Raw genomic sequence first — 26,902 nt, forward strand, 5'->3', positions numbered from 1 at the left:
TATGACTGTTATCAGAATGAAAATTTGCTAAACTTACATAAGTATGATTAAACAAAACAATCTGAGCTATTAGAATTCAGTGTTCCATCTTCCCTACCCCCCACTCAAATTATGTGTCTGACAACCTGTGGCTTCAATCACATGATGACTTAAAATACAAGATAAATTGATAGAAGACTGTGACTGACACATTAGGAAAGTCACCGGACACTAGTGCCTGAGATGAGACTTGCATACTTGGCAATGTTTATTTTTAGAAGAAAAAATTCCTGGCTATTTAATTTAAGCAGGACAATTCAAACATTTGTTCCACTTAACGGAGATAAGATACCACCCCTTTTGACCGTGTTTTCAGTTCTTTCTATCATTGGGCTATCTTTCCCAACCGATTTTAGTAGAAAATAGGCAGCTAGTCTAAAGTTAGATAGTGTCAAGTTTCAAAAGAAAAACACACTTTTTTTAACGATCATAAACTTATTTTTAAATTTCTACCTTCTTGATGAGAACAAAAAAAGACAGTCTGTGATAGCCACACGTTTTATTTTCTCTGCCAATTAAGGGGGAAAAAAACATTCTGGGCTTTTCTGTCAATAAATCTGTGTGGGCTACAAATTTTGCATGCATTGTAAAGACTTGCCATTCTCACTCTTTGTCTTCTCTTCCTCCTAGTGGTTGCGTGTTCCCTCTTTCCTTGGTACCTTTATTAAACTCACTGTCAGGAAAGCTGAAGGAGCTCCTTCATACTAGAGTGTCAATGGTTGATCTCTTCTGTAAGAATTGTTTCGCTTAAAGATACTGGAATTTTAACATGAACGAGAGGCTGGAGCCAAAGGTGTTCAGTGAAGCACTGGATGGGAAATGGAGGGTTACCTGGACCTTAGTCTTCTGAAGTCCACCCGGGAGATGTTCATTTAGGGTACAATACCTGGCTTATCTCCATGTGCAGATCTGGCCACCACAGGCCACTGGCTAGCACCTGGACACCTTGCCTGGGACATTCAGGAAGGCGTGCCCTGCAGGGCTGGGAGCAGCTCCTGTTTCCCAAACACGCTGTGACGTCTCAGGTTCTGGGAAGCCATACTGAGGGTGCTGTGGGCTCTTCTGTACCCTTTGCCTCTCTGAGCATTCCAGGCGGGCTGTGGTGTATCTGCTCATGACCGTGACCGACACAGCCATGCACAGGGCAAAAGAACCCCAGGCCAAACTGTCAACAAAAGGCAGAGTCAGGAAGGGGCACGGGGTTGTGATTCCAGGGCCTCTTGCTGCGGGTCAGCCTGGTGGAAAAGCCATCTCCTGCTTCTACCCCATTTGGACCTGCATTGTTTTTTTTTTTTTGTTGTTGTTTGTTTGTTTGTTTTTGTAAATCACAAATTCCAGAGACCAGAAAATATGCTTTTGAGCCCAGGGATTGACAGAACTGATTCTGGAATCATCCTGCTGGGTTTACACCAGAAGGCCCCGCCTCTTACTGTCTCTGTGACCTTAAGCTGGTTGCTTTGTGTAAGTTTCCTTATCTGCAAAATTGGACCAATACTCATGCTGTCACACAGTGTTCTTTTGAGGCATTCAATGAGTGAGATGATGATTAGCATCTGCAGTGTGACAGAGAAGGGACCAATTTGGGGAAGACCACAGATATGCAGAGCTAAGCAGACATGCTTCTGGGTGGATAATAATAATTAATATTATCGTTGTATGCTAGATGCCATGGTGAACCCTGCGTTACCTAATGTAACCTCACAGCAGCCCCCACAAAGGGGGCACAATGAAGATCTCCATGTGACAGATGAGAAAGCCGAGACACAGAGTAAGTAACTTGTCTATAGTCGCCCCTTCATGGGCCATCCTGGATTTGGCTCCAGACCCTGTGACCCAAGAGACAGCGACCAATTCACTGGGCTCGGCTGCCCGCTCGTGCTAAGCACTTGGCTAACCAGGGATATTCCTCAGGGCTTGTGTAGGGCCTGGCTTTATCAAAGGTTTCCACTAGTGGATTTCCATTATTCTGATTTAAATGGGGCAGGATTATGAACGTAGCTGAAGATAAATTCCGAGAGTGGGGAAATATTATTTGGGAAAAAATAAATTCCAATTATTTATGGGGAAGGCTGTGTGTCCGGTGCTACTAGGTACAATTTAGGAAAAGAGGAGGGGGATTTCACAACGTGTCTCATGATCACACTAGGAAATTTGCTGCTGCAGTGACCCCAAAATGTGAGAAAATGCTGCCGATCCTGCAAACAGGGCAGGGAGAGGGATTTCTGTGTTTCAATGGGAGACTGACTTCAAGGACCCAGCGCTCCCCTCCACACCCAGTGAATTGAGAAGGCTAATGCACTAGGGTGGACACACAGGGCAAAGGGAATTGGAGAGGAGGCGGGAGAGATGGAAGGCACCTGGAGGAGGGATAACTCCAACAAGGCAGGAAGTCTGCTGGATTAGCCCCACCGAATCCTTGAGAGATAAGCTCTTTCAGGTACAAATATAGAACAAAAAAATGTCAGGGTACTGACACTGGGATGGTTGACCCTTGGTTCTCCTCCGTATCACATTCTCCCCCCTGCCCCTGGGAGAGCTCAGTTTTATTGTTTGGACAAAGTGAAAGGAAGAAAGATTCTAGATTCAGAGACAGCAGATTCAGTAGAAGGCGGGGGACAGTCGCGGTCTGAAGACAGGGGGTTGCATGGAAATTTGCATGTGGAGAAGGAAGCTCTCCAGTCCCTTTCTCATATCTAACTGCAGAAATCAGCCGCCATGAAGACTCATTCCTCTTCTTTTAGGTGTTGGGTGGTTCCCCTCCAAAGTGGTTGCAGAGAAAGAACCTCTACAAACCAACAAGCACGTGTGTTTTTATGAGGTGGAATTTCCAGGAAAAAAAAAATGGCTTCATACTCAATCACATACAAAAAGGGCCCACCCGCAGATCAGTTCCAGTTCTGCTCGAGAGCTTCAATTATCCCTAAAAATGACTTGACAGTCAAGGATGCCAAAATCTGAGGGAAAGACCCACCAATGAACAGGGGGGAAAATATCAATCAATCAATCAATCAATCAATAAGAATTCTAAAGGAAAGAGATAATGCAAGATACTAGGAAACAGCAAGCCAAAAGATGACCCTTTGGTTGTTATCTTCAGAGGGATAAAAAAGATTTTACATCTCTAAAGCTATATCAGGATACTAGGAAAAAAGGAACAACTAGAAAACCAAGATGAGTTCTTGGTAATTAAAATGATTCCAAATAAGAATTCAATAGAAATGTTACAGGACGTGCAAGGGAAAATTTTTCAAAAAAGTATAACAAAAAGAGAAAGAGATATAAGGAAATATAAGGAAAGCAATAAGACATTGAGATAATTAACTCAAGAGACCTTGTTAGGTTACTACTTAACAAGAGTTCTAAGAAAACAGAAACCTGTGGGGAAGACATAATCAAAGAAGTAATACAAGAAATATTCCTAGAATTCTAGGACATGAATGTTCAGATTAAAGGGCCCACCATGCACAGGAAAGAAGAATGAATGTGATGGAAAGAAATCCCACCAAGGAACATTTCAGAAGAAACCAACAGGTTACCTACAAAAACACACTAATTAGAATGGTATTGAATGCCGGACAGTAACAATAATGCTAGAAGATGACAAATCATTGTCTCCAAAATTCTAAGAAAAAAATGATTATTGAGTAAGAATTCTGTACTTCACCAAACAATCAAGTCTAGAGCATTGAATAAATACATTTCCAGATATGCAAGGAAAAAAATGATCTCTCATTGAATCCTTTCTTAGGAAATTACTTAAGGATGTACTCCCACAAAACATGAACATAAACTAAATAAGGTAATACTATGGGACCTAGGAAATAGCACTGCAACATATAAATGAGTGGCAAAGGGCAGTTTCATGACAAAGGAAAGTCTCAAACAGCACCGAGTTCAGAAGAGAGCAGGAATATGGGGGGCTTTGGGGGAACTGGAGGGGGGGTGGTGGAATTGATAGATGGTTGTGCTTCATATTATTTGATTCTGAAAAGTATTTGCATATGTATCTTTTATTAAAAATTAAGTAATTATAAGTAATAGGAACAAAACCAAAACCAAATGATGCTGAAAATAAACCACATTCTTAAAATTCCTATGTGGTTTGGGATTTGCTTTTATCTACAGCAACAGGAGCTCAATACAAATTGGTTATAGATAAGAACCCACCTGAAATTCATCTTTGCTTCACTGTGCCCAGGGCTGGTGCTAACCCCTAAGGATCAGTGGCTGTAGTACAGAGAGAAGCCCTAAAGTGATAAACAGGTGGAGGTGTACAGAAAAGCATTCATAAAGCTTAACATCTTCAGACTGGGATAAAGATAAAGACAAAGAAGAGCTTTAAACCTGGTAAGTTATGCAGCATAAGGATCATAGCAACACAGGCATGTTCTCCAAACTCTAGGACAGTAGGACGAGGGAGGGAAACCTGAAAGTGTTATGTGTTTTGCAAAGAGGAAAATCACCATCACATGCAAATGTTAAGACAGATCTCCAAGCAAAATGTTTTTTTGGGGAATAAACAAAGAATAGGATTGGAAGAACATGTGCACAGACCAGGGTAGCTTCTGGCCTATCCAAAGAACAAAGTAAATGGTTGTGATTTTATTGAAAAAGAAAAGAGCTGTTTAAGTTGTTTTGAAAGAAATTCTATTGTTGCCGGGCAGAGTGGCGCGCACCTCTAACTCTGGGGAGGTTGAGGCAGGAGGATGGCAAGTTTAAGGCCAATCTCAGCAATTTAGAAAACCTTGTCCCAAAATAAAATAAAACTGGCTTGTGATGTAGCCCAATGATAGAGTGCCCCTGGGTTCAAAAATAAATCTGTTGATGCTAGTGGTATCTTTTGAGAGTGGCAAGCCGTGGTTGGCTGGTGTTGCTGTTGCTAGGTAAGATTATTTGTAATCTTGGGGTTCCAGTTAGGCCCTTGTGGCTTTGGATTAAGCTTCTGAGACAGTGTATCTAGCAGGTGTCCATGGTTAAATGGCTCACTGTCCTTGCCCATTGCTGTCCCTGTGTGACTCACAGTGAACTACAGTTTGCAAAATTTTCCTATTATTAGGCAAATCATGCATAAGAGCTCTCCCCCCACCCAGGGTCTCCCTGACAGGATCTAACATGAACAATGCCATTTTTTAAAAATATTTTTTTAGTTGTAGATGGAAACTATATCTTTATTTAATTAATTAATTTATGTGGTGCTGAGGATTGAATCCAGTGCCTCACTCATGCAAGGCAAGTGCTTAACCACTGAGCCACAACCCCAACCCCACAACGCCATTTTTAATCCGACAACTTTTACCTAACCCAAGAGGTTACCATGTAGGATGAAAATGTAGGTCTATGTACCTCTGTTTTTAGAGTATAATATGCTTTGGAGATCTATGTTAACAAGAACCCCTGTGGTCTTTTAGGTCATGGCCAAGCCTTTCTGCTAGAGTCAGAACTTCGAAGCCATAGCCTTATCTTTATATTAGGCACAGGGGCTGGGTCTCCTCTCATTAAAGAGGACTTCTAGCTCTGGGCACTCTCTGCTAATCTGTGTTTAAATAATTAAAAGACAATGTCTCCATTTCTTGGGGACTTTGCCATGTGCCAAGCATTTTTGCAAACATTACCTCTTCAAATCCCTATAAAACTACGTAAGACAGATAGCCTCATTTTACAGGTAAGGAAACTGGGCTACAGAAAGGTCACAAAACCAACTCAAAGTCACAGGAGTAGCAGGTGTCAGCACCATGACCCATGTCAGTTGTCCTATAAGACTCGTGTGTACCGCTTGCTGATCCACCAGGGTTGAGCACCAGGACAGAACAACTTACCAATATGACCAGCCATAGTCCCATGTCTGAGGCCTCCAATCTTCTGGCCCAAGGTTCACAGTGATTTGAAAAATAGTCGTGTACATCATGTGGGACACCATGCCCAGGAGCCCTGCACAAGGAAAGCTTTGTGAGCCATGCGTAAGAAAGCAACATGGTGGAAGAGCTCTCTACCTTGCATGAGTGGGAAGTTAGGAGTTCTCTAGTGCCCACAAAGTTCTTCATGATGTATCTGTGCTTAAACATCCTTTTACGTTCCATGTGGCATCTGATTTCTACAGTTGCAACTGAAGAGACATCCAGAAAGAGGCTGAATCACAATCAAGCAGGACCTCAGTGGACGCCAGGACCTGGGCAGGAGTCTCCAAGTGTCTGTGCCCTGGCTCTTTGCTATGAAGATTCAGAAGTTGAATTTTTATCACTGTATCCTCTGGTGATAAGACTCAGGAAAGAAAATGCTACACTCATGAAGCACAAAAGCCACATGCAAATTGGATGGATACACTATAAACAGACTTGATCCACCTGGAGAATTGGAAGGAGTAATTTGTTCTGGGTTCTTTTTTGGAGGATAGACTCACATAGGAAACCAAATTAAGTTGCTTTAAAAGTTGTTTAGAGAAAATAGAAGTAGAACCAAAAAAAAAAAAAAATAACTAGTTCTTTACTTTTATGAAACATTGACACCAAATTTGGATAATAATTTTTTAAAAGCTTCCAATTTATTCTGCACTTACTATATACTAGAAGCGCTCTCTCTCTCTCTCTCTCTCTCTCTCTCTCTCTCTCTCTCGTGCGCGCGCGCGCGTACCAGGGATTAAACCCAGAGTTGCTTAACCACTGAGCCACATCCCTAAGCCTTTTTTTGAGAAAAAAAAAAAAAATTGTTAGAGACAGAATCTCACTGAGTTGCTTAGGGTCTCACTAAGTTGCTGAGGCTGACTTTGAACTTGCAACCCTTCTGCCTCAGCCTCCTGAGTCTCTGGGATTACAGGCATGTGCCACCACGTCCAGATGCTCTCTTATTTGGTCATCACTATAATCCATATAATCTAGCTGTGATAGCTAACTTATAGAGGTTAAATAACACAGCCCCTTAAGGAGTAAAGATTTGAACCTGGCAGGATTCTTCCACAGGTTGAGGCCTGACCACCATACTAAATGAGATGATTTCTGTTCTCACAGCCAGTGCACCCTCTTCTCTGGTTATGACAAAGATATACTGATAAATCCTCATCTCCGTCTTTGCCTATCCCCTTTCTGTTCATCAGCCACAAGGCAACAATGCTTCTACCCAATGGAATTAATTCAGTGGTTTACTCAGGGGACCGGTCGTTCTGCTGAACTGGCCATGGACAGGAAGGATCAGCTTATTATTGGCAATGGGTACACCCAGCCTGAAGTATTGTGTTTCCCCTGGGGCAGGCTGAGGGGAATCTGCCTGCTTTACTGATGCTGCTGGAGAGTACCTGCGAATACCATGAGAATGGCTATTGAGGCATCCACCTTGAGCCAGTTGAACCCACAGCTGTAACAGCTCATTCTGGAGCCCAGGAGGATGGCACTTGTCAGGATCAGAAAGACAACCAGGACCTCGGCTCCAATGCAGAGCCATAAAACACCTGCAAAATGAAAGGAGGACAGAAGTGCTGGGCATTTAGAACTGGTAAGTACTGAAAGGTTCAAACCTTGGATTTAGTTCACTTCTGTATTAGCTTATTTTCTGTTGCCGTAATGAAATACCTGAGGTTGGTTGCTTTATCAAGAAAAAGATTTAGGCCTGGTGCAGTGGCACATACCTGTAATCCCAGTGGCTTGGGAGGCTGAGGCAGGAGGATAGAGAGTTCAAAGCCAGCCTCAGCAAAGTCAAGGGGCTAAGCAACTCAATGAGACCCTGTCTCTAAATAAAATACAAAACAGGGCTGGGGATGTGGCTCAGTGGTCGGTCGAGTGCCCCTGAGTTCAATCCCTGGTTACTCCACCTCCCTCCAAAAAAAAAATAATAAATAAAAAGGTTTATTTAGCTCACAGTTTTGGATGATGTAAGAGGCTGGATCTTGCAAAGGCCCCTGGGCTATACTATATCATGGTGGATAGCATCATGGTGGATCTAGGTACTAGAGGAAGAGATCACATGGCAAGAGAGGTGGGGAGGGACCAAGCGATCTCTTTCATTACAACTGTCTTATGAGAACAAACTTAGGGTCAAACAAGAACTGCATTAATTTTCTTGTGTAGGCAGTGCCCCAATGACCTTAATACCTCCCACTCACCCCCACCTCTTACAGGACCTTCACCACCTCTAAGGATCACCGCACTAGAGGCCCAGCTTCTAAAACAAGAATTTCTGGTGGACCTACTCAAGCCATTTCCAGACCACAGTGACTTTTGAAACAAACCACAACTCCTTGGAGTCAAAGTCACAGATCCTCGGAGAGTTGGCAAATAAAGGGGGGCTCCTAGGACCCGGAGGAGATATTTCTAAAGACTGACCATAGTTGGAAGGGGAAAATACTAAGCAAAACCCCAGGGCAGGACACGAGAGATAACTGGGATCCCCACTCCCCAGATCCAAACTTCACACATTGGTTTGATTTCAACAGAAGACACTACCTCTTCGTTTTTGAAGACAGGCAAACTTGAGGGAAAACTATAAATGACTGTCTCATCTTTTCCCCCAGATCCAATAGAACAATAAAACATTGTTCAAATTATGAGGAGTGCTCGTGGGCAGAACATGAGTACCTTGTTCTTCAGTTGGTACTACACTCCGGAAACTCCTACACCGTTCACCTATAAGATAAAGGGAAGGCAGTCATCAGTAGGGTTGAAGGAGACACTTAGGGGCAAAGAGCGCTTATAGCTCCTTGGTTCATTTTGAATGAGAAAGAGGTGGTATGGAAGACAACTTTTATGCTCATAAACATGTAATGATAACGTTGTCCTATTGAACACAGGTTGGACAATGTGACCTTCTCTGGACAATGAACTGTGAACAGAAATGAGGGGTCTGAAGTTTTAAAAGCCAATGAATTGTTCACTGGTTCTCGTTCCTTTGTCTCTGTGATCACAGACGCAGAGGTCAAGATGACATCTCTATCAGCCAGGGTCCCTGAACGGCTACAGTGAGGAGATACCATATTGACCTGAAAAATAAAGATAGAGTGAGCAAGAAATAAATGTGTTGATTTAAATCACTGTCATTTTAAGGGATTTTTTTTGTTGTTGTTATTGCAGCATAGCTTAGCCAATCCAGACTGATCCTGCAAACAAGAACAAGGGCTCTGACGTTAGGACCCATCATCCACTGTGATATGAATCTCAAGTCATTTTTTTTCTGGTTAAAGTATGAACATTTTAATGATTTCTTAAAAGTGAAATTGAGCAGATCTGGAACCATCTAAGACTTTTAATAAGTAAGTGACCCAGGCTTGAATGCCATCATGCTTTCTCAACTGTAAAAGAAAGGCAGGAGTTATCGTGTGTGTGTGTGCTAGGTATCCTCAGACCTACTGCCAGACTCATTCATATACTCTGGGCAGGATGGGGTGCAGGGGGTGTGCTCTGCATGAGTGTCAGCCGCCATGTTGTCTATGTTGGATGGAAAAGCTTGAGTGGCTGCTTTAGACAGGTAGTCCCCTTGAAAACACCAAATCCACAGATATCTACTTGGTGTGCAGATGAAGCCAAATTCTGGTCTGAGGGAGAGGACCTGAGGAAAAATGGTTGCACAGGACAACACAGGAAGAGGCAGTATCAGTATCACACCCAGGTGTGCAGAGGACCCTAGCTGTCCCACTACATCCCCAACTTCATGCAAACCCAGGGCTGTAAGAAAGGTGCCCGGGACACAGGGATCTGCTTCAGTTTGACCTAAAGTAGAGTAAACCAAGAAAGTAAAGGGGCATAAATCATGACTCTTCAAAAGAATGACTTTCTTATCTCTAAAATAGATTTAATACTCCCCGTACCCCATAGTCACCTTGCTTTGAACATTAAATGAGATACAGGGAAGTTTCTATCACAATTACTATACACTGAAACCTTATTGGAACAAAATGAGTCATATATATATATATATATATATATATATATATATATATATATATATATATATTTTTTTTTTTTTTTTTTTAATTGTGGTTAGTAGTTATCATTGCTAATTCCTGGACTCTGAGTATTCTGAGTGCAGGGATCATGTCCACTATCTTTGCTGGAAGCTTCCAGGAACAAAGGGAAGTTTGAGGATTGTTTTTAGATCTCAGAAAAATCATTTTTCTTTTATAAGGAGAAAATCCTGGAACTTAACATTCCTGTTCCAGAACTCACAATAGCTCGCTATTTCCTCTGGCACAGGGCTGACATTTCTTCCATGGGCTTTTGTGTCCTGACTCAATCAACCTGACTTCCCACAGAGCTCATTTTTTTTTTTCTTTCTTAGCATAACCCAGTTTTCACCTGTACCTCATCAGTGTCACCTGGTGACTTTGTCGGTCTGGGATGCTGTAACACATGGGTGTGTTAGCAATGGGTGGGTTAACACTGGGTGGCTTAGCAATGACAGAAATTGACTTCTCCATTCTGGGGGCTGGAAGTCTGAGATCAGGATGCCTGCAGCTTGGTCAGGATCTGGTGAAGCCTGTCTTTCAGGCTGTATTCTTGTCCGTATCCTCACATGGCAGAAACAACTGGCCAGTTATCTGAACTGTTCGCATAAGGCCACTAATCCCATTCACGAGAACCCCACCCTCACGACCAAATTACCACCTACAGGCCCTCCATCCAATACCATGGCCTTGGGATGAAGATTTCAACATAAAAATTTGGGAGGACAGCACCATTGAGTCCACAGTGCATGGGAAAGAGCAGGTACATGTTTAAAGGTCATGAACCTTAAGGTTTATCCCATTCATTCCGACGAAACCCAAGCGTCCACGGGCCTCCGCCCTTCCACCTCAGCATGGCTCCTCTGCAAAGCTCCAGGAAGAACAGAAACAAAAGCCATTTACGCTGACAACCATTTGGTTGAGCTTCTCTGCTGAAATACTTTTGACTGTGTAGCAATCGGACACTTTCCCTTGCTGATTCTCTAATGTTGGCAGCAGCCCCTGAAGTATCGTGGTCACAGTGGCAAAAAGTCATCTGAGTCCCCTCAGTGAGACTAGGGAGGTCCCCAAGGCACTGGGGACATCTCAACACTCACGCTCTGCTCTCTGGCAGAGCTCTTCAGAGCTGATATAGTACTCTTTGTTCATGTCACCACATGTCACCTCATCAGGTCCTAACCACAGCCCCGTGAGTACAGCCAGCAGCAGGAGCAGCCTAGAGACTGTGGATAACATGTGGCATTTAAATCTAAGAGGCCTGGCCTCTGTGCCTAGTTCTACCACAGTCAGGAATCATAGGAAGTTTCCTGACCTCTCTGAGCCTTGCTTTCTTCATCTGCAAAATTGCTGACAATAAAAGTTCTCCAATTAGAAAGTTGTGAAAGTATTTTTATAAATCACCGTACACATTCTTGTTTGTTTAATTATTGACAAAGGCAAATAGAAGTACCTCTGTTTTACAGATTTGGAGGTCAGACTCAAACAGGTTGGTAGAGTCAGGAATTGAAAATGGGGTCTCCCTGGTAGACATAGTGACACACGCCTAGAATCCCAGTGGCTTGGGAGGCTGAGACAGGAGGATCATGAGTTCAAAGCCAGCCTCAGCAACAGCGAGGTGCTAAGCAACTCAGGGAGACCTTGTCTCTAAATAAAATAGAAAATAGGGCTGGGGATGTGGCTCAGTGGACAAGTGCTCCTGAGTTCAATACCCGGTACTGCACCCCCTCCCCCCAAAAAAGAAAATAGGGTTCTCCCACTTGAGACTCAGTACCTTTTTCTACATCACTGATCACTAGCTGCTATTGTTATGGGCTGGGCTATATGGGCAATGACCAAATAGACTTCATTTTGCACTGAGATTCCATATCACGTAAGAAATGCTTCTCCCATGGGAAAGCCCCACCTCTGTACCCATTAATAGTCACCTAGCATAGCAATTCTTATACAACGTAAAATCATTCTCTTTGTTCTTTTTCTTGGGCAATGTACCTTGTCAGAGATTGATTGTCTAGACGTTAGTAACCATTCTCTAACTTGTACTCAATTAGGGTCATTTCGACCCACTTCCTTTCTGCTTGCTTGCTGCTATGTCAACCTGGAAAGCCCTGTGGGAAATACCAATGAACTCACTGCATTGTCTCGTTAACCGCCGAATTCAGCTTCTGTACTTGCTTGCTTACATTGGCTAAATCCCCAAATGTCCCTTTTGTATTTTTTTTGGCTTAAATATGAGGCCAACTGAAGGCAGGCACATCACTCTATCTTATTCTTTGGAGAGCAGGCTTAATTGGAATGGCACTGTGTGGTCTGAGAGTTATTTGAAGGTCTCCGTATCCGTATAACACACTCTCTCACTCTAATGCACAGAGGAATGCATTAGTCTGTTTTCTGTTGCTATCACAAAATACCTAAGGTTGGGTACATTATTTAAAAAGAGGTTTATTTGGTTTTCAATTTTGCAGTTTAGAGAGCATCATGGCAGTTTCTGCTTAGCTCTAGAGAGAGCTTTCTGTCTACATCACAGTATGGCAGACGGTGGAAGTGTATGTAAAAGAGGGAGAGAATAAACACATGGCAAGACGGGAAGCACAAGGAATTTCAGGCAAGGTTGGTTCTTTTTATAACAACCTGATCTCTCAGGAACTACCCAGGGCCCCACAAAGAATAATACATTAATCTGTTCTAAGGGTGGCTTCCCCAATGACCTATGACCCTTTGTCAGGCCCCACCACATAACGATTCCCCTGCCTCAACACCATCACACTGAGGACTAAACTTCTGTCCTTAGTGTGTTTTGCTTCCAGTACAAAATACCTTAGGTGTTTTGTTATAGCAACAGGAAACAGACTAATACATTCTTCCATACTTTGAGGGACACTCAAACCATGCCCAAAGCATAGCAAGAAGTAAGGGTCTCTCTTGTCTTCTGAGGAGAGCTGCCTTTTCAAAAGTGTAAAGAGGCCAGGAACAGAGCCAGGGGCAGGGCACAGGGCGGGTGGAGGCCAGCCGCGCAGATTAAGGGAATTCACAATAGCTTAGAAGGGTGAGTGTAGCTTGGGCCCAAAGGGTCAGACCACAGTGACCCCTTGATTAACTCGAATCCTCAGAAATGGTGTTCCTTTTGAATAAAGCCAGCAGGATTAAAAGAAAAAATCTTTATAAATCCCACGAAGCCAGAGAGACGGGTGTTACATAGCTTGGCGGCGCTTGGTGGCCAAGCAGCACAGCAAGCCAGCCCTAGGAGATGGTGCCCAAGTCCTCGGAGCTGGACGCTGCCATCCTCAGTCAGCTCGGCCTTCCCATTTGGGAAGTGCATAGGTCCCCCTCTCCTTGAACTTTTGGAGATTGGTAGATAACAGCATAGGATCTAAAAATCAATATATTTTCTTGGTTCAAGGACTGGCCTAAGGACAAGAACGTCTAAGCAGTGCCTCGACCTGGAATTTTCATTTCACATCCTTGTTTTAGAAAGTGGGAACAAAGAAATGGTCTTCCTTGAAAGGTCTGGGGGGAGAAAAGGCAGAACTTCCGAAGGTGGCTTGTACAGTGGAAGTCCTGAAATAGCGCTCCAGGTCAGGGTTTCCTGGGTACTTCAGTCAGCTTCTTCACTGGTGTGACCAAGAGGCCTCACAGGAACAACTAGAGGAGGAAAAGTTTATTGGGGGGGCTCACAGATTCAGAGGTCTTAGTCCATAGAAGGCTGGCTTCATTCCTTGGGGCTCTAGGGGAGGCAGAACATCATGGCGGAAGAGAGTGGTGGAGGAAAGTCGTTCAGAACATCGCACCAGGAAGCAAAGAGAGTCCAGGCTCAGCTCACAAAATATACATCCTGAAGGCACACCTCCAATGACCCACCTCCCCCAGCCACACCCCACCTGCCTACGGTCACCACCCAGTTAATCCCTATCAGTGGATTAACGCACTGATTGGATTAGGGTTCTCATAACCCAATCGTTTCACCTCCAAACCTTTTTGCATTGTGTCACACCTGAGCTTTTGGGGGACACCTCACACCTAAACCATAACCCTGGGAGACTCAATTTTTAGATAGGTGGGGCTGTTTTGGAAGGAAGACACCCAGGGCGACCCCATGGGACAGCAGAACTGGGGGTGCTGGGATACCCTGGATTTGTTCAGGGCTGAGGAGCCTCTTTCCCTGGCGGGATCCTCACAGATAGGAAGATATCGTTCTTTCTTCCTTCTTGATAAATTGAGGGCAATATTTAGAGACCTTGATGACCTTCTTAGACTCAGAAATGGGTCAAATGTCAGCAGAGGATTTTTAAGTTGATGGGCACAACATGACTCACTGAGACTTATTAGAGCTGCTGCCCTTCCACTGAGCAACTGTGGCCCTTCTCTCCAAAACACTATTGGGTTCCTTTTCATTTACCTCCAGACCTAACCTCCCCCGCCCTTTTTTTTTTTTTTCCTTATGCCCCAAATCTCCCAGACCCTGTGACAAACTCAATAAAATAGCAGATATTTGGAAAGTGTATTTTCCGGCGGGGACTCCAGGTTACACTCTGTTACAAACATATTTTGTTGGGCTCATGCAATATTCCAAAGAGATTTTCAAATTGGGACATTTTATTAAAAAAAGGTCAAATATTTTATTTCATTTGAAAAATTAGAGGATCTGACTGCATGGGGTTCACAAGTACCAGAAGCCGGAAATTTCCAGGGTATTGGCAATCCCAGATTTTTTTGCCCATTTTTATCACCTCCTCCTACAGACAAGTGTTTGAGTCTGCACCTTTTGATATATAGCTTTTTATTTATCCTCTAATATGTTTGATATCCGTTTATTTTCTATTAAGTTAAAAATCAATTCTAAACTTCTTGCTTTAGGGACAACCTAGAGGTAACGATATGTCTTCGGGGAATGATGTGAAAAGTGTTCTGGGGAAGATATCGTTCTTTCACCCTTCTTGATAAAGTGAGGGCAATACTTAGAGACCTTGATGACCTTCTTAGACTCAGAAATAAGTCAAATGTCAGCAGAGGATTTTTAGGTTGGTGGGCACAACATGACTCATTGAGACTTATTAGAGCTGCTGCCCTTCAGCTGAGTTTTGTGTAGTTTTGTGTAGGGTGGGGGGCGGGCAGGAAAAGTCAGGACAACGAGTTCCACATCCAGCTCTGTCAGTCTCTTCAATGGGTCTCTTGTACCTCCAGGACTCAGTTTTCCCATTTGTATAATGACTCTGTTGTCATAGGCCAGCTTTTTTCAAAGTGTGCTCCACCAGTCTTGCTAAATGTTAATTAACACACACACACACACACACAGATATGCACATACATATAAAATACATATAAAATAAAGATGATATATTGGCAAACCCTGGGGTACGTCATATTAATCAGTTTTCTCTCAGAGATTTTGGTATGCTAATGGATGTTGTGCATTTTCTAGAAGAAAATATAAAATGCAATATTTTCCAAATATGTCTAACAAATTCTACTTTTTTAAAATAAAGAGCATCTCAAGAGGCCTCTCGGTGATGTAAACTTTTTTTTCTTTCCCCCCCAGTGCTGGGGATCAAACCTAGGGTCTCGCATACATTAGGTCAGCAAGCACTCTGCCACTGAGGTACACCCCCAGCACTCTGCAGGGAAATCTTTAGCAGTGTCCAGTGAGGCATTTGTTTAGATCTTTTTCTGTCGTGACATCCAAACATATAGTCACACATCGATCAAAAAGGGAACAAGAGATACATCCTTATTACTACTTGGTGTTGTGCATGAACCAGTGAGAACAGCAGCCCTCCTTGGAATTCAGTGGGTGTCTCTGATGATATAGGAAGAACCCTCAGTGGTGTGATCCAGGTGAAGGTGTGCACTCTCTGTGGGTTGGCAGAAGTGCCATGGGGCTTCCTCTAGAGGAAGGAGCATCAAAGATCCTCACACAGCCTCTGAACTATACTTTTAGCTCTTGTTTCAGCCTGAGAGGAGTCACTACCCTACACACATGTTGTTTAATTTTTTTTATCAGAAATCTTGGGACAGTTTACACCCTCCACCTGACCCTCCACCTGCTCAGCACTTCTGTGACAGTGGGAGGTACGTGCCTTATGATATGCAGGAGGCCAGATGACATAGCTGCTTCCAGTCCTCCCCAAGGGTCTAGCTCCATGCAGAATTGAATCCAGGGCCGTGTGCATGCAAGGCCAGCACTCTACCAACTGAGCGATAGCCCCAGCTGTTGGGAGCTGCCCTGGATGCAGACCTTCAAGTCCTGATGCCCAGGGGCACTGACCAATTATTGCCTTCAGTCTGGCACAATAATGCCAGGTCTCACAGTAACTTGGGCATTACCCCAGCTCGGATAGCAAGGTGTGGCTCCAGGTGTAGGTGTCACCCACAGGGGTTGAGCTACACCCACCTGTTCCTTTGTCCTACCCCTTTGCCCTGTTTGGGATAGAATGTTCCATGGACACTCTCTTTGTGTGTCCCCTTCTCTTGCTCTGCCTTTGATTCCCACTCAGCACATGAAATGGGCATGGCCTCCCCAGATGTCAGTCTGCTGACAGTAGACATCACGAAGCTGGACTCAACCCCCTGAAACTGTATCCCTTGCCTCATTTGAATGGCTTCTCCCCAATAAAAGGGTTCAGCATGTGCTCCTCGCTCTCTCTTTCCATGGACCCCTAAGGTCAGAGGAGTCATCACAGGACCCAAAGAAAAAGGCATTTCTCTGTCTCTGGGTGATGATTTCGTGCAGCCCAGTTCACCTGGAGTGACCCTGAGTGTTGTTTAGTCATGGGACTCGACACCCAGAGCCTCTCTAGTTAGACTTCTTCTAAGGAACATTGTCCTGTTGAGTTGCCTGCACTAGAGTGACAGTGATCTTGTGTTGCAGGGAGCAGATGCTGCCTCAGGAGACATGGAAGAGCCACGCCAGTCCTGTTCTTCCTCCTGTTCCTCGGGAGGCTTCCTTCTTAACCCTGCAACACTCCTGTTCTGGTGCAGTACCTAAGCTCTGCTGCTTCTGACCTTGGGTCGCTGTCTTCTTGGAATGACCTCACCTCCAATCTCCATCTGTTCAAATCACACTCACGGACGAGGCTCGGAGGCCATCTCCTTTACAAAGCCTTCCCCATTTCCACAGCTGTAAATAAGCTCTCCCTCCTTCCCATTTCCCTAGCACAGGTGAGCCTTCTTCATAACCATCCATGTTCTTCCTTGTTTCACTCGGATCTTAGCTCTCTCCCACTGGGTCCTGAGCTCTCAACTCCCTTACCTCTGTAACCCCCACTTACCTACCCCTTTGCCAATGCCTAAATGATTGGTAATGAAGTTCCTCCACGCTGCGCCAAGACCCCTCTTGCCAGTGAACTTTTCTGTGCCTTGGAACTTGCTTCCCTCATTTGAGTGTGTGTCAAAATCACCAGGGAAGCTTATTAGACTAATACCACTAGATAAAAGAGAGAATTGAGTAGAATAAAAATGCCAATGCTATGAGAATGGGAAAAGAAAAGGCAATCAGAAACCCCAGGAAAAGCCAAAGTCAACAATTACTGTAATCAAAACTCCATCCAGGATTGTAGAATGAAATATATACATATATATATATATCTGTACAGCCAAAAATGAATTATTGCTTTACCAATTTAAATAGAAAAGTAATATGATTTCATGAAGGAAGATGGCAGAGGCATGTGGGATGTTGTGGTATGAGAGAATTAAGGTTTTTTTTTTTTTTAATAACAGAAAGTCAATAAATAATGTCTAAAATGAAACAATCAAGTGAAAGGTGGCTTCTCCTGAAGGGTAGGACTAAGTTCTGAGGAAGGATCAGGGACTGAAGGTTTTTCTTATAAGCCTTTCAAAATGAATTGATCTCTTATCTATGAGAAAATGTCATTTTGGTTAAAACTGTTTTAAAAAAAGAAGAATGCAGGGGCTGGGGGTGTGGCTCAAGCGGTAGCGCGCTCGCCTGGCATGCATGCGGCCCGGGTTCGATCCTCAGCACCACATACAAACAAAGATGTTGTGTCCGCCGAAAAAACTAAAAAATAAATATTAAAATTCTCTCTCTCGCTCTTTGAAAAAAAAAAAAAAAAGAAGAATGCATGTTTCTGGAATCACCCTAAACCTACTGAATTAGAACCTCCAGGGCTTGGTACCTGGGTGATTCTGGTTCACACCAACATTTGATAATGGGTGTGCCCTTTTACATATAGCTATGAATGTAGGGTCACAGACCTCCTGCATTTGACCATAAAGGTAGTGCTGTCCTTCTATAAGACCTTTATGGTGAGGTGCCCCTGGGGGTTCAATCCACAATACCAAAAAACCCCCCAAACCTTTAAATCTCTAAAATAAAATAAAATAAAACCCAAACCTCCCCAGACTTTTACCATCATTGGAGCATCAAGGAAATTGATCACTGAGCTAAGAACTTTATGCCCTTATAGAAAGATAGCCCTTCCCATAAAGAAAGGAGTTGGGAGACACCCCCCCCCCCCCCGCCCCAGTAATCTTAATAGCTGAGCGAGTAGTCTTAACAACTGTGAGAGTTGAAATTCTCTAAGCTTCCGTTTCCTTGTTTATGAACTGAAGAATAATATATACCTAGCAGGGTTATTTCAAGGAGTACCCGAGATAAGTGTCTAATTGGTTAAGGGTCATGCTTTGGTAGATGATGTGGGAGATACTCCCATGATTGTAAAAGTCTGTTTTGTTTTTTAATAGTACTCAGGACTGAATCCCAGTCACTTTACCCCTGAGCTACATCCCCAGTCCTTTTTTGCTTTTTATTTTGAGACAGCATCTAGCTAAGTTGCTGAGAGTCTCGCTCAATTGCTCAGGCTGGCCTTGAAGTTGAGATCCTCCTGCCTCAGCCTCCAGGGTCATTGGGATTATAGGCACACACCACTGCGTCTGGATGTATAAGTCTGTTTGTGGAGAGAACCTTCTGTTCCAAGACCCCTTAAAAGTACAGGAGAAATATCAGGGATGTAGTTTAGGGATGGGTGAGGCCATCTTTGATCCTCTAGGGATTGGATGACAACGACAAAGGGTAAAAGCTAATGTTCAATAATCACTTTAAAGGTGTCAGGCACTGTTGCAAGTACTATATGGGAATCTCGTCATTCAAGCTTTTCAATAACTCTACCGAGATAAACTGCCACCATTTTCATGTTACAGATGGGAAAGCTGAGGATCAGAGGACATTGTTTAAGAAAGCATTGACAGTCTGTGGCACAGCCAAGATGCAAACCCAGGTGACCTGGCCCCAGAGCACCCCGTTGTGGCCACCATCCTGCACCTGTGCCCCTGGGACCCTGCGGACCGAGCTCACCTGTGCTGTTGAGGTTCTCCTCGCAGGATTCCCAGAGCCCCACGTGGAGCCGGCGCTGGATGAATTTGTCGTCCCCTATTTCCCAAATGTACAGGACCACCTGGCTCTCGTCCCTGCTGCCATAGCTGCTGTTGGACCGTCTGAAGTGAATGCAATTCTTCCCGTGCAGCTGGTCGAGGCACAGGGGCTTCGTGACCTTCCGCGCCCCTTCACACCAGTAGCTGCTGCTCACCGCGGTGAGGGAGAGGGCGAAGGCCAGGCAGATGGCGAGGAGGGTCAGTGCCTGCTGCCGCCTGGCCCTGTCCATGACTGAATGAGCTGCTCGGCTGCAGGCTGAGCCGTGGGGCCAGTTCCTCCCCTCTTCATCGTGGTCCCCACTCCTCAGCCCTGCCATCTGGCGTCCTGACAGTCCCCTCAGGTCCCCTGGGGAATCTGAGTGCCCTCCTGTGCTGCGTCCGCGTGAGCATGGTGGCGGGAGAGGGCTACACTCGAATGAACACAGAACTGGGACACAGGGTTGGACCTTCAGCCCTCCCCGGGATGGAGATGTGCAGGAGGACAGTGCTTGATTTTAAAAACTTGTGGTCAAATAGACATAACATAAAATTTGCCATCTTGACCATTTGGAGGGTGCAATTCAGTGACATTGAATACACACACACACACACACACACACCACACAGACCACACACACACCACACACACACGCTATTGGGCAACCACACTACCATCCACCTCCGGAACTCTTGCAAAACTGAAATGTGGCACTCACTCACCAGGACTTCCTGCTTCCCCTACTTCGCAGGCCTTTGAACCGGCCACTCTCCTTTCTGTCTTTATAAATTTGACTACTTTCGGGACCTCAGTGAGATGAGTCACACAGTATTTGTCCTTTTGTGTGCAACTTATTTCAAGGTAGTATAATGCGCAATGTCATCAGGGTTCATCATGTTGTGATGAACTCTGAAGTTTCCGGGTCAGAAACTTTTTCAGCAAAACAATATTCCATTTATTGATTATATCACATTTAAAAAAAAATCTGTTTCTCCATTGATGGACACTTGGATTGCTTCTGCCGGTTATTGTGGAGAGCACTATTTTTTTTTTTTGTTTGTTTGTTTTGTGATGTTGTGGCTGGAATCCAGGTGCATGCTAGGCAGGCACTCCACCACTGAGTTACATTAGCAGCCTTTCCCCAATTTTATTATGAGACTAAGTGGCCCAGGTGGTCCTCAAACTTGTGATCCCCCTGTCTCAGCCTCCTGAGGGGCTGGGATGACAAGTGTGTGCCACTGGGTGCAGCTGAGAGTGTTGGTTTTGACTCAAGGCCAGGGTCCATTTGGATGAGTGTCTGGGTGGGTCTTCCACACCTTGCCTTTTGCATGGAACAGGGTCCTCACTATTAGATTACAGTACAGGACATTCTGAGGACTCCATGGGCTTGCTTCTTACCAGCCTATATATAGAGAGAATGCAGAGGACAGCTGCCTTGTGCAGGGACTCTGAGATGGGAGGTACAGGCAGGCTGTGCAGAATGGGGAGGCTGGCCAGAATTCACCATCCTGGAGCCTTAGATACTGACAGAACCCTCAGCGCCATCACTAATGTCCCCTTGAAGGTGTCACTGTCAGATGCAGTGATGCTGAAGGTCCTTCAGGAACTCTCTCAGTGCAGGTATGCTGGGAGGCTGGGCATCCTCCCTGAGTGCCCTCCTCTGGGATGGGATTGGGGTGAGGTACGGAGCATCTCAGAGCCTACAGAGCATCTGTTGCCATTTACTTAAAGCCTCGGGAATTAAAAAAAAAAAATTCTATGGGAATGGCAAACGAAAGGCAATTACAAGCTCTAGGAAAAGTAAAAAAGCTCTACAAGAACGGTAAGAAGCCTGAGATGAGGAAGCAATGGAGGGGGTGGGGGCAGAATATTCTGTGTGGCATCCAAAACACGCAGGTTCTTGATTACGTGTTAGATCCTGAAGACCCCCAGATATAACCAAGGATCTACCTGCCTGAGCAGGTAGGAGAGACGTGTGCGTTCCTCCCACTTTACCTCTGGAAAGCCTGAGAAACTGCGTCCAGGGCTCTTGGAAGCCCTGCAAACTATGAGCGCCTGTGTATGCTGGTGGCTGCCCTCTCTTGGCAAGAAGCTTTACAGCATTTTGCCGCTAGATGGCATCCATCCAACGGGAGGGGAAATCGAGTGTGGACCTGACACCTGTTCCTTTGGGAAAAGAATGTTTTAGAGAAAAAAGTTCAAAGAAGGGAGATAGGAGATTCCCACAAAGCAGGCACTTTCCTTACCAGCAGGGGACTTGGAGGATCGTCCTTACTGTGCAATCACAGTTATAGCTTTCCAACTATAGCCAACGTGTCTGAGCCCATCCCTTGGGGACTTTCCTCCTCCTCTGTCACTTCCTCCTGCTCTCTGCTATACACAAGAGAGGACCGCATGGATTCCAGAGCTCTGTGCCATCCTTAGAGTCCACACTGGGGCTCTTTGTTAGGATCGAACATTTTACTACTAAGGTTTAAAATCTTTCCACGTGGGGTTCCACAGGTTTCTGTTAAGTAGCAGTCACCTGTTTTCCCCCCAAGTTTCAGAATTCAGAGTGAAGGTGGTCAAGATGGGTTGACTTAAATGGAGACGAGGGAGGGAGGGAGGGAGGAAGGAAGGAAGGACGGATGGACAACTAAATGGAAACATTTTGCTGACCCATCTGGGTCTCCTGTTTGGGAGGATGGAAAAAATTGGAAAGATATGCTGGGAGAAAGGGGGGGAATGAGAAGGGCCAAGAAAATCCCCCACTTTTTTTTGGTACCTACCAGGGATTGAACCCAGGGGGGCTTAACCACTGAGCCACATCCCCAGCCCTTTTAATATTTTATTTAGAGACAGGATCTCACTAGGTTGCTTAGGGCCTCCCTAAATTGCTGAGGCCGGCTTTGAACTTATAATCCTCCTGCCTCAGCCTGCTGAGCTGCTGGGAGAATAAGTGTGTGCCATTGTGCTGGGCCCAGGTAGACCTTTTTAAAGACATGCTGAGCCTGCTAAAGAATAAGGGATCACCCTGAGAAGGTGGGGGTGGGGAATGATACCTTCCCGAGTAGCTATGGTCAGGTGACTATGATCAGAAGACCTGATTCTGCCTTTTACTTGCTGTGTGGCCTTGGGCAGGCACTCTAACCTCTCTGAACCTTTTACCTATAGGTGGTTCTTGTGGGGATGAATGAAGTAGAATAGTGGATAAAAAGACTGCAAATGTGAATTGGGGTGAGAAGGTGCAGACGTGTTGGTTAGTAAGTGATGAGCACGCATTCCATAAAAGGATCTGCTAGGTGGGCTGAGCGACATTGTGTTCAGAAGAACAAAATGCTGTGTTCACAACAAGTGGGCATTCAAGAGGAGTGAAGTTTGGATTGTTCCACGCCATGCTTTGCTATTGTGTCGACAACCTGAGTCACTGATTGTGTTTTTTTTTTTTTTTTTTTTTTTGCTTCAGTCCCTGGGTCAGGAGATGATGTATTTTGGCCTGGGTCACTGTCTTGCCTGTTCTCCTGGCATAATCAGGAGCCAGAGATGGCCCTGCTTCTGAGTTGATCAAGCAAGTCCCCCTTCCCTGAAAAAGACACCAGTCTCCCAGGTGTCTGGAGGTCGCCCTGTCTCACCAGCTGCTCCTTGGCCACTTGAACCCCAGCCTGTCTCTTCCTGGCCCGATGCATGGATCAGAAGCCTCGGGGTGGAGTCCAGCGAGCGCTTGCTGTTTCTTCTGGGCCTGCTGAGGAAGTTGCCCGGAGCACAGCCAACTTGGGGAAGGTCTGGGAAAAGTCTCCCTGCCTTTGGGGGGGCACTGGAGGGGGATGAGGAACTTGGAGATTCGGTAGATCACTCTGGATCCGTTCAGACACTCTCCGCACGCAGCGGCGGCGTGCAGAGGATTTGTGCAAACACTTCCTCTCTGGACAAGGAGGAATGCAGGAGGAGGCTGCCTGTGGTACATCTTGGACTGCTGGAGGGATGTGTCCGCACTTGTGAAAGGGTGCCAGGAGGATGAGGCCCCAGCTGAGCCGGGCAGGGCTGGGGAGAGGCAGCCCGGGGTCCCTGCCTGGGGTCCGGGTCCTGCCTATGAGCATCTCTGCTGCGGGGGGCACCGGCTCCCTCCTTTCCCATGGAAAGCACTTGCTCTGGGCCCCTGGGAGGCCCTTCCTCACCCTGGTGTTGCTGGTTTTCATCAAGCAAGTAAGAGAAGTTCTTTATTCTGTATTAATATGTTATTTATGCTTATTTTGTAATTGTCAAAGTAATTTAGTCCCCTTATACAGAATTCAGAAAATAGAAAACAGTATTAAGAAAATAATGATCAACCAGAATCCTAGCATTCAGAGATAATCACTGTTCATATGTTGGAATCTTTTCCTTAAATCCCTTTTCTATGCATTTTTTTTTATACAGCTGAAATGATGAAACATAAAATATTTTGTATCCTGGCTTTCCATTTACAACATATTACAAGCATTTTCCCATGTTGCATAAAGTCTGCAACCAGCATTTGAAATTGCTGCCTATATCCTCATTGATTTCATTAGCACTCTCAGTGTGTATATGGAATGGATGGTTTTCTATTCTTCCCTTTCTTCTTTTTTTCTTTTCTTTCCTCTCCCTGCTTCCTTTCCTTTCTTGCTTTCATTCTGTTTATAAAATATAGAATGTGAAAATATAAAAATATAGGATGTTAAAAAAAAAAGACCTAAACTATCTAGAATATAAACCACAAATCACTGAAATTCCACCAGCCAGAGATCACCCTTGTTTACATTTGGGAAACTTATCCTGCCGGATATTTTTCTACCATTCATTTACATACGATTTAGAACAGTAAACATAGGGTCCTACTAGAAGTATTATTTTGTAATCTGTTTTTAATAACAAACAGCACGAATAATATGAATGCACAGATACCTAATTGGCATCAGGTCCCGTGCCAGGCACACCTCCCCAACTCCTTATCTCATTTCATGTTCTCAGCAACACGGAGAGTGGAGTGCTCTTGTTAATCCCATTTTAAAGATGTTGGGAAATCGAATCCTGGGAGATGAAGCAACATCACCTGTCAATAAAATGTAGATCCCCAGCAGGATAGTCGCAGGCTTTCAGGATCTACATGATGTACGTAACTGCCCTCTGTATTTGGGTTTCCTGGTAGCTTGACTTCTTCTTGCCTGGGGAGATTAGACTTTTGCCCCCTCGCTTTCCAAGGTCCCCCCACCTTTTTTTTAAAATACCAGACTATGATGGGAAGAAACTCCCAATTCCACAGTAAGAAAGCAGCCTAGGCAGCCTAAGCAATGATGGTCTTCCTCCTCGGGTTCCTTTCACAGGGTTAGCCCCTGAATGTGAAGTTTCCCCTTCCCCCAGAGGGCAAGGGCTGGGGGGCTGAATCTCAGGTTCTCTTGCTCAGCTTTTCCGTGGTGCTGACCCGGGACTAGAGAGGCAGAAATCTCCTGTCAAGTCTCCTGCATGCAGACTCTCCCATAGGCTCCCCTCCAGCTCTCCTGCCTTACAAATGGGAGCCCAGCCCCTAGTCTCGTGGGATTCTTGCTATGGCTGGCAGACTCCTATGAAGCCTCCAGAACATCCCTAAGGGCCAAGTGGCCCTAGTCTGCCTGTGGCTCCAGGGCTTCCATTGTTAGCGGTGGGGCCCTTTTTTGGGAGAGGTGATGCTGACTTCTGGACCTTGTTTCCATTCTCAGTTTATTTCCTTTGAAAACTGAACACATCCAGTTAATTCCCTTGTTCTGTTCACCTTCTATCCACATGCCAAGTGCCGCTACAACATCCCACTTACTGTCATGCAGCGATCCCCACGCATCATCTTGCTGAATGCCCACAGCCAGGAAGGGTGGTATTCCTGAACCCATTTTACAGATGGAGAGAATAAGTCTCAGAGGAACTCCAACATTGCTTCCCGGCACGTAGCTCATGAGCAGGGGAGACGTTGGTCTCCCTGGGTGTGTGTGGGGGGGTGGGGGCTGCGGGTTGAAGCCCTGTGTTCTGTCTCCTCTAGCCCTCCTGGGAGATGTTGACATATGACTATTTATATATAACAACAGCAGAATCTGCAGTGCCTCAGGCTGACTTAAAGTGCTGACAAAGTCACACCTTAGCCCTTTAGCTCTGGTATTTCCATAACCAATAATGTGCCTGATGATGGGGTCCCCTCGCCCCCCCCCAATGCCCAGCCTGTGTGTGCAGAGCTCTTGGCACTGGTCTGTCCTCCAGCATGTATCTGTGATTCTGACGAGCCTCCTCTTGGTTCTCCATCTCCCACCTTGTACTCTTGCTCCAGATGTTTATTTTACAAGGCTTTGCGTAGACGTTAGTTCATGATGGAGTTTGGTCATAGACGCTTTCCCCTGCCTGGAATATAAATGGCCCTTGCCTGTTTGTTGGCAGGAAGTCTTCATAAAATTCAGTTAATGAGAAACTCGGAGGGATAGTTTAGTTTCTAAACACAAGCAAGGAAATAGTGCTAGCTCCGCACACACCCACTCACTCATTTATGGTATTTCGGAGTTGTTTTGGCATGGAAAAACATAAACTATGGAGGAAGACTCTTGGAGAAGTGGATTTTATATTTTATACATGGCCAGTATGCAGAGTTTTAAATTGAAAAAAAAAATCACTTCTGGATGAGAATAAACAGTTCAATAGTATGTTACCCAAAACTTAAAAATGTATGTGCTCGATGACCCATACATTCCAATTCAAAGAACTTCTATGAAAATAAAGATGTACGCTCAAAATGTCTAGCCATGAGGATGTTTATCTCATCCTCCTTTATATTAGCAAACATCTGAAAACAACTTCGATGTTCAGTGCTGGAGGATTTGAAAACTGAGTTATATCACATTCATTCATGGGATAATGTGTCACTATTAAAGGGTATTTTGGTTATGATGTGTTTCTTGGAATGAAGATCTATTCGAAGTATGTCTTCTAAGGGAAAAATAAAAAGGCCACAGAACAATATGATTTCCTTTTTGGTTAGAATAAAACAGGAAAACAAGAAAATAAAATACACGCTCGGGCAGAGAAGGGTGTGGAAGTCGATGGTGATTTCTGAGTTCATTTTGATTTCACCTTCTTCTCTTTGGTTATCTGTGATTTCGTCTCTATCTACAGTGAATCGTATTCCTTCTCTAACAAAGGAAAATAGATTTATTTAAACAGTCAATAGGCAAGGATCTGCCCCCTCCCCACCCCCTTTCTTATTCCCTTCTCAGCCAAGTTAGTCATGGATGCTGGTCACCTGTGCATGGGAAAGAGCAGCAAAGTCAAGCTGGACTTTCCAATGAGGAAAAAAAAAAAAAGTCCCACCCATATGTCTCCTTTCCTTATTATTTGTGGAATTTTTGAACTTGGATGTGCCTCCTTTGTTTTGGATGTCTTTAGGACAAGTACCTGGGAAGACAGCCTGAGTCTGTCCAGCTTCCCTAACTGACCAAATTCAGTAGTTTCTAGCGTTAGTTTATTTTTCTGCTTTTGGCAAAGAGCAGGAGGACAGGGGAATGTTAGTTCAGGGACTGGCTTTATTGCCTCTTCCTTAAAGAGGTCTCGGTGAGGTTTCTGAGGACCTA

General features: G+C 44.8%; 2 protein-coding genes across 2 annotated transcripts in view; one reads left to right on the forward strand and one right to left on the reverse strand.

Moving 5' to 3' along the window:
* Positions 1-969: 969 nt before the first annotated feature.
* Gsg1l2 (GSG1 like 2) lies at positions 970-19,575 on the reverse strand. The gene is made up of 5 exons (XM_076871405.1): positions 19,269-19,575; positions 8,601-8,648; positions 7,325-7,477; positions 5,856-5,967; positions 970-1,204 (listed from the first exon to the last, which is right to left on the reverse strand). The coding sequence occupies exons 1-5, from the start codon at positions 19,573-19,575 to the stop codon at positions 970-972; spliced, it is 855 nt and encodes a 284-aa protein (XP_076727520.1).
* Positions 19,576-23,315: 3,740 nt separating this feature from the next.
* Positions 23,316-26,902, forward strand: part of Glp2r (glucagon like peptide 2 receptor) — a 77,971-nt gene continuing 74,384 nt past the window's right edge. Inside the window, exon 1 of the mRNA XM_076870967.1 lies at positions 23,316-23,504. Within this exon, the coding sequence (XP_076727082.1) occupies positions 23,316-23,504 (189 nt within the window). The remainder of the gene's footprint in view (positions 23,505-26,902) is intronic.

This window comes from Callospermophilus lateralis, chromosome 11 (genome assembly GCF_048772815.1).
Source record: "Callospermophilus lateralis isolate mCalLat2 chromosome 11, mCalLat2.hap1, whole genome shotgun sequence".
NCBI classification, from domain to species: Eukaryota; Metazoa; Chordata; class Mammalia; order Rodentia; family Sciuridae; genus Callospermophilus; species Callospermophilus lateralis.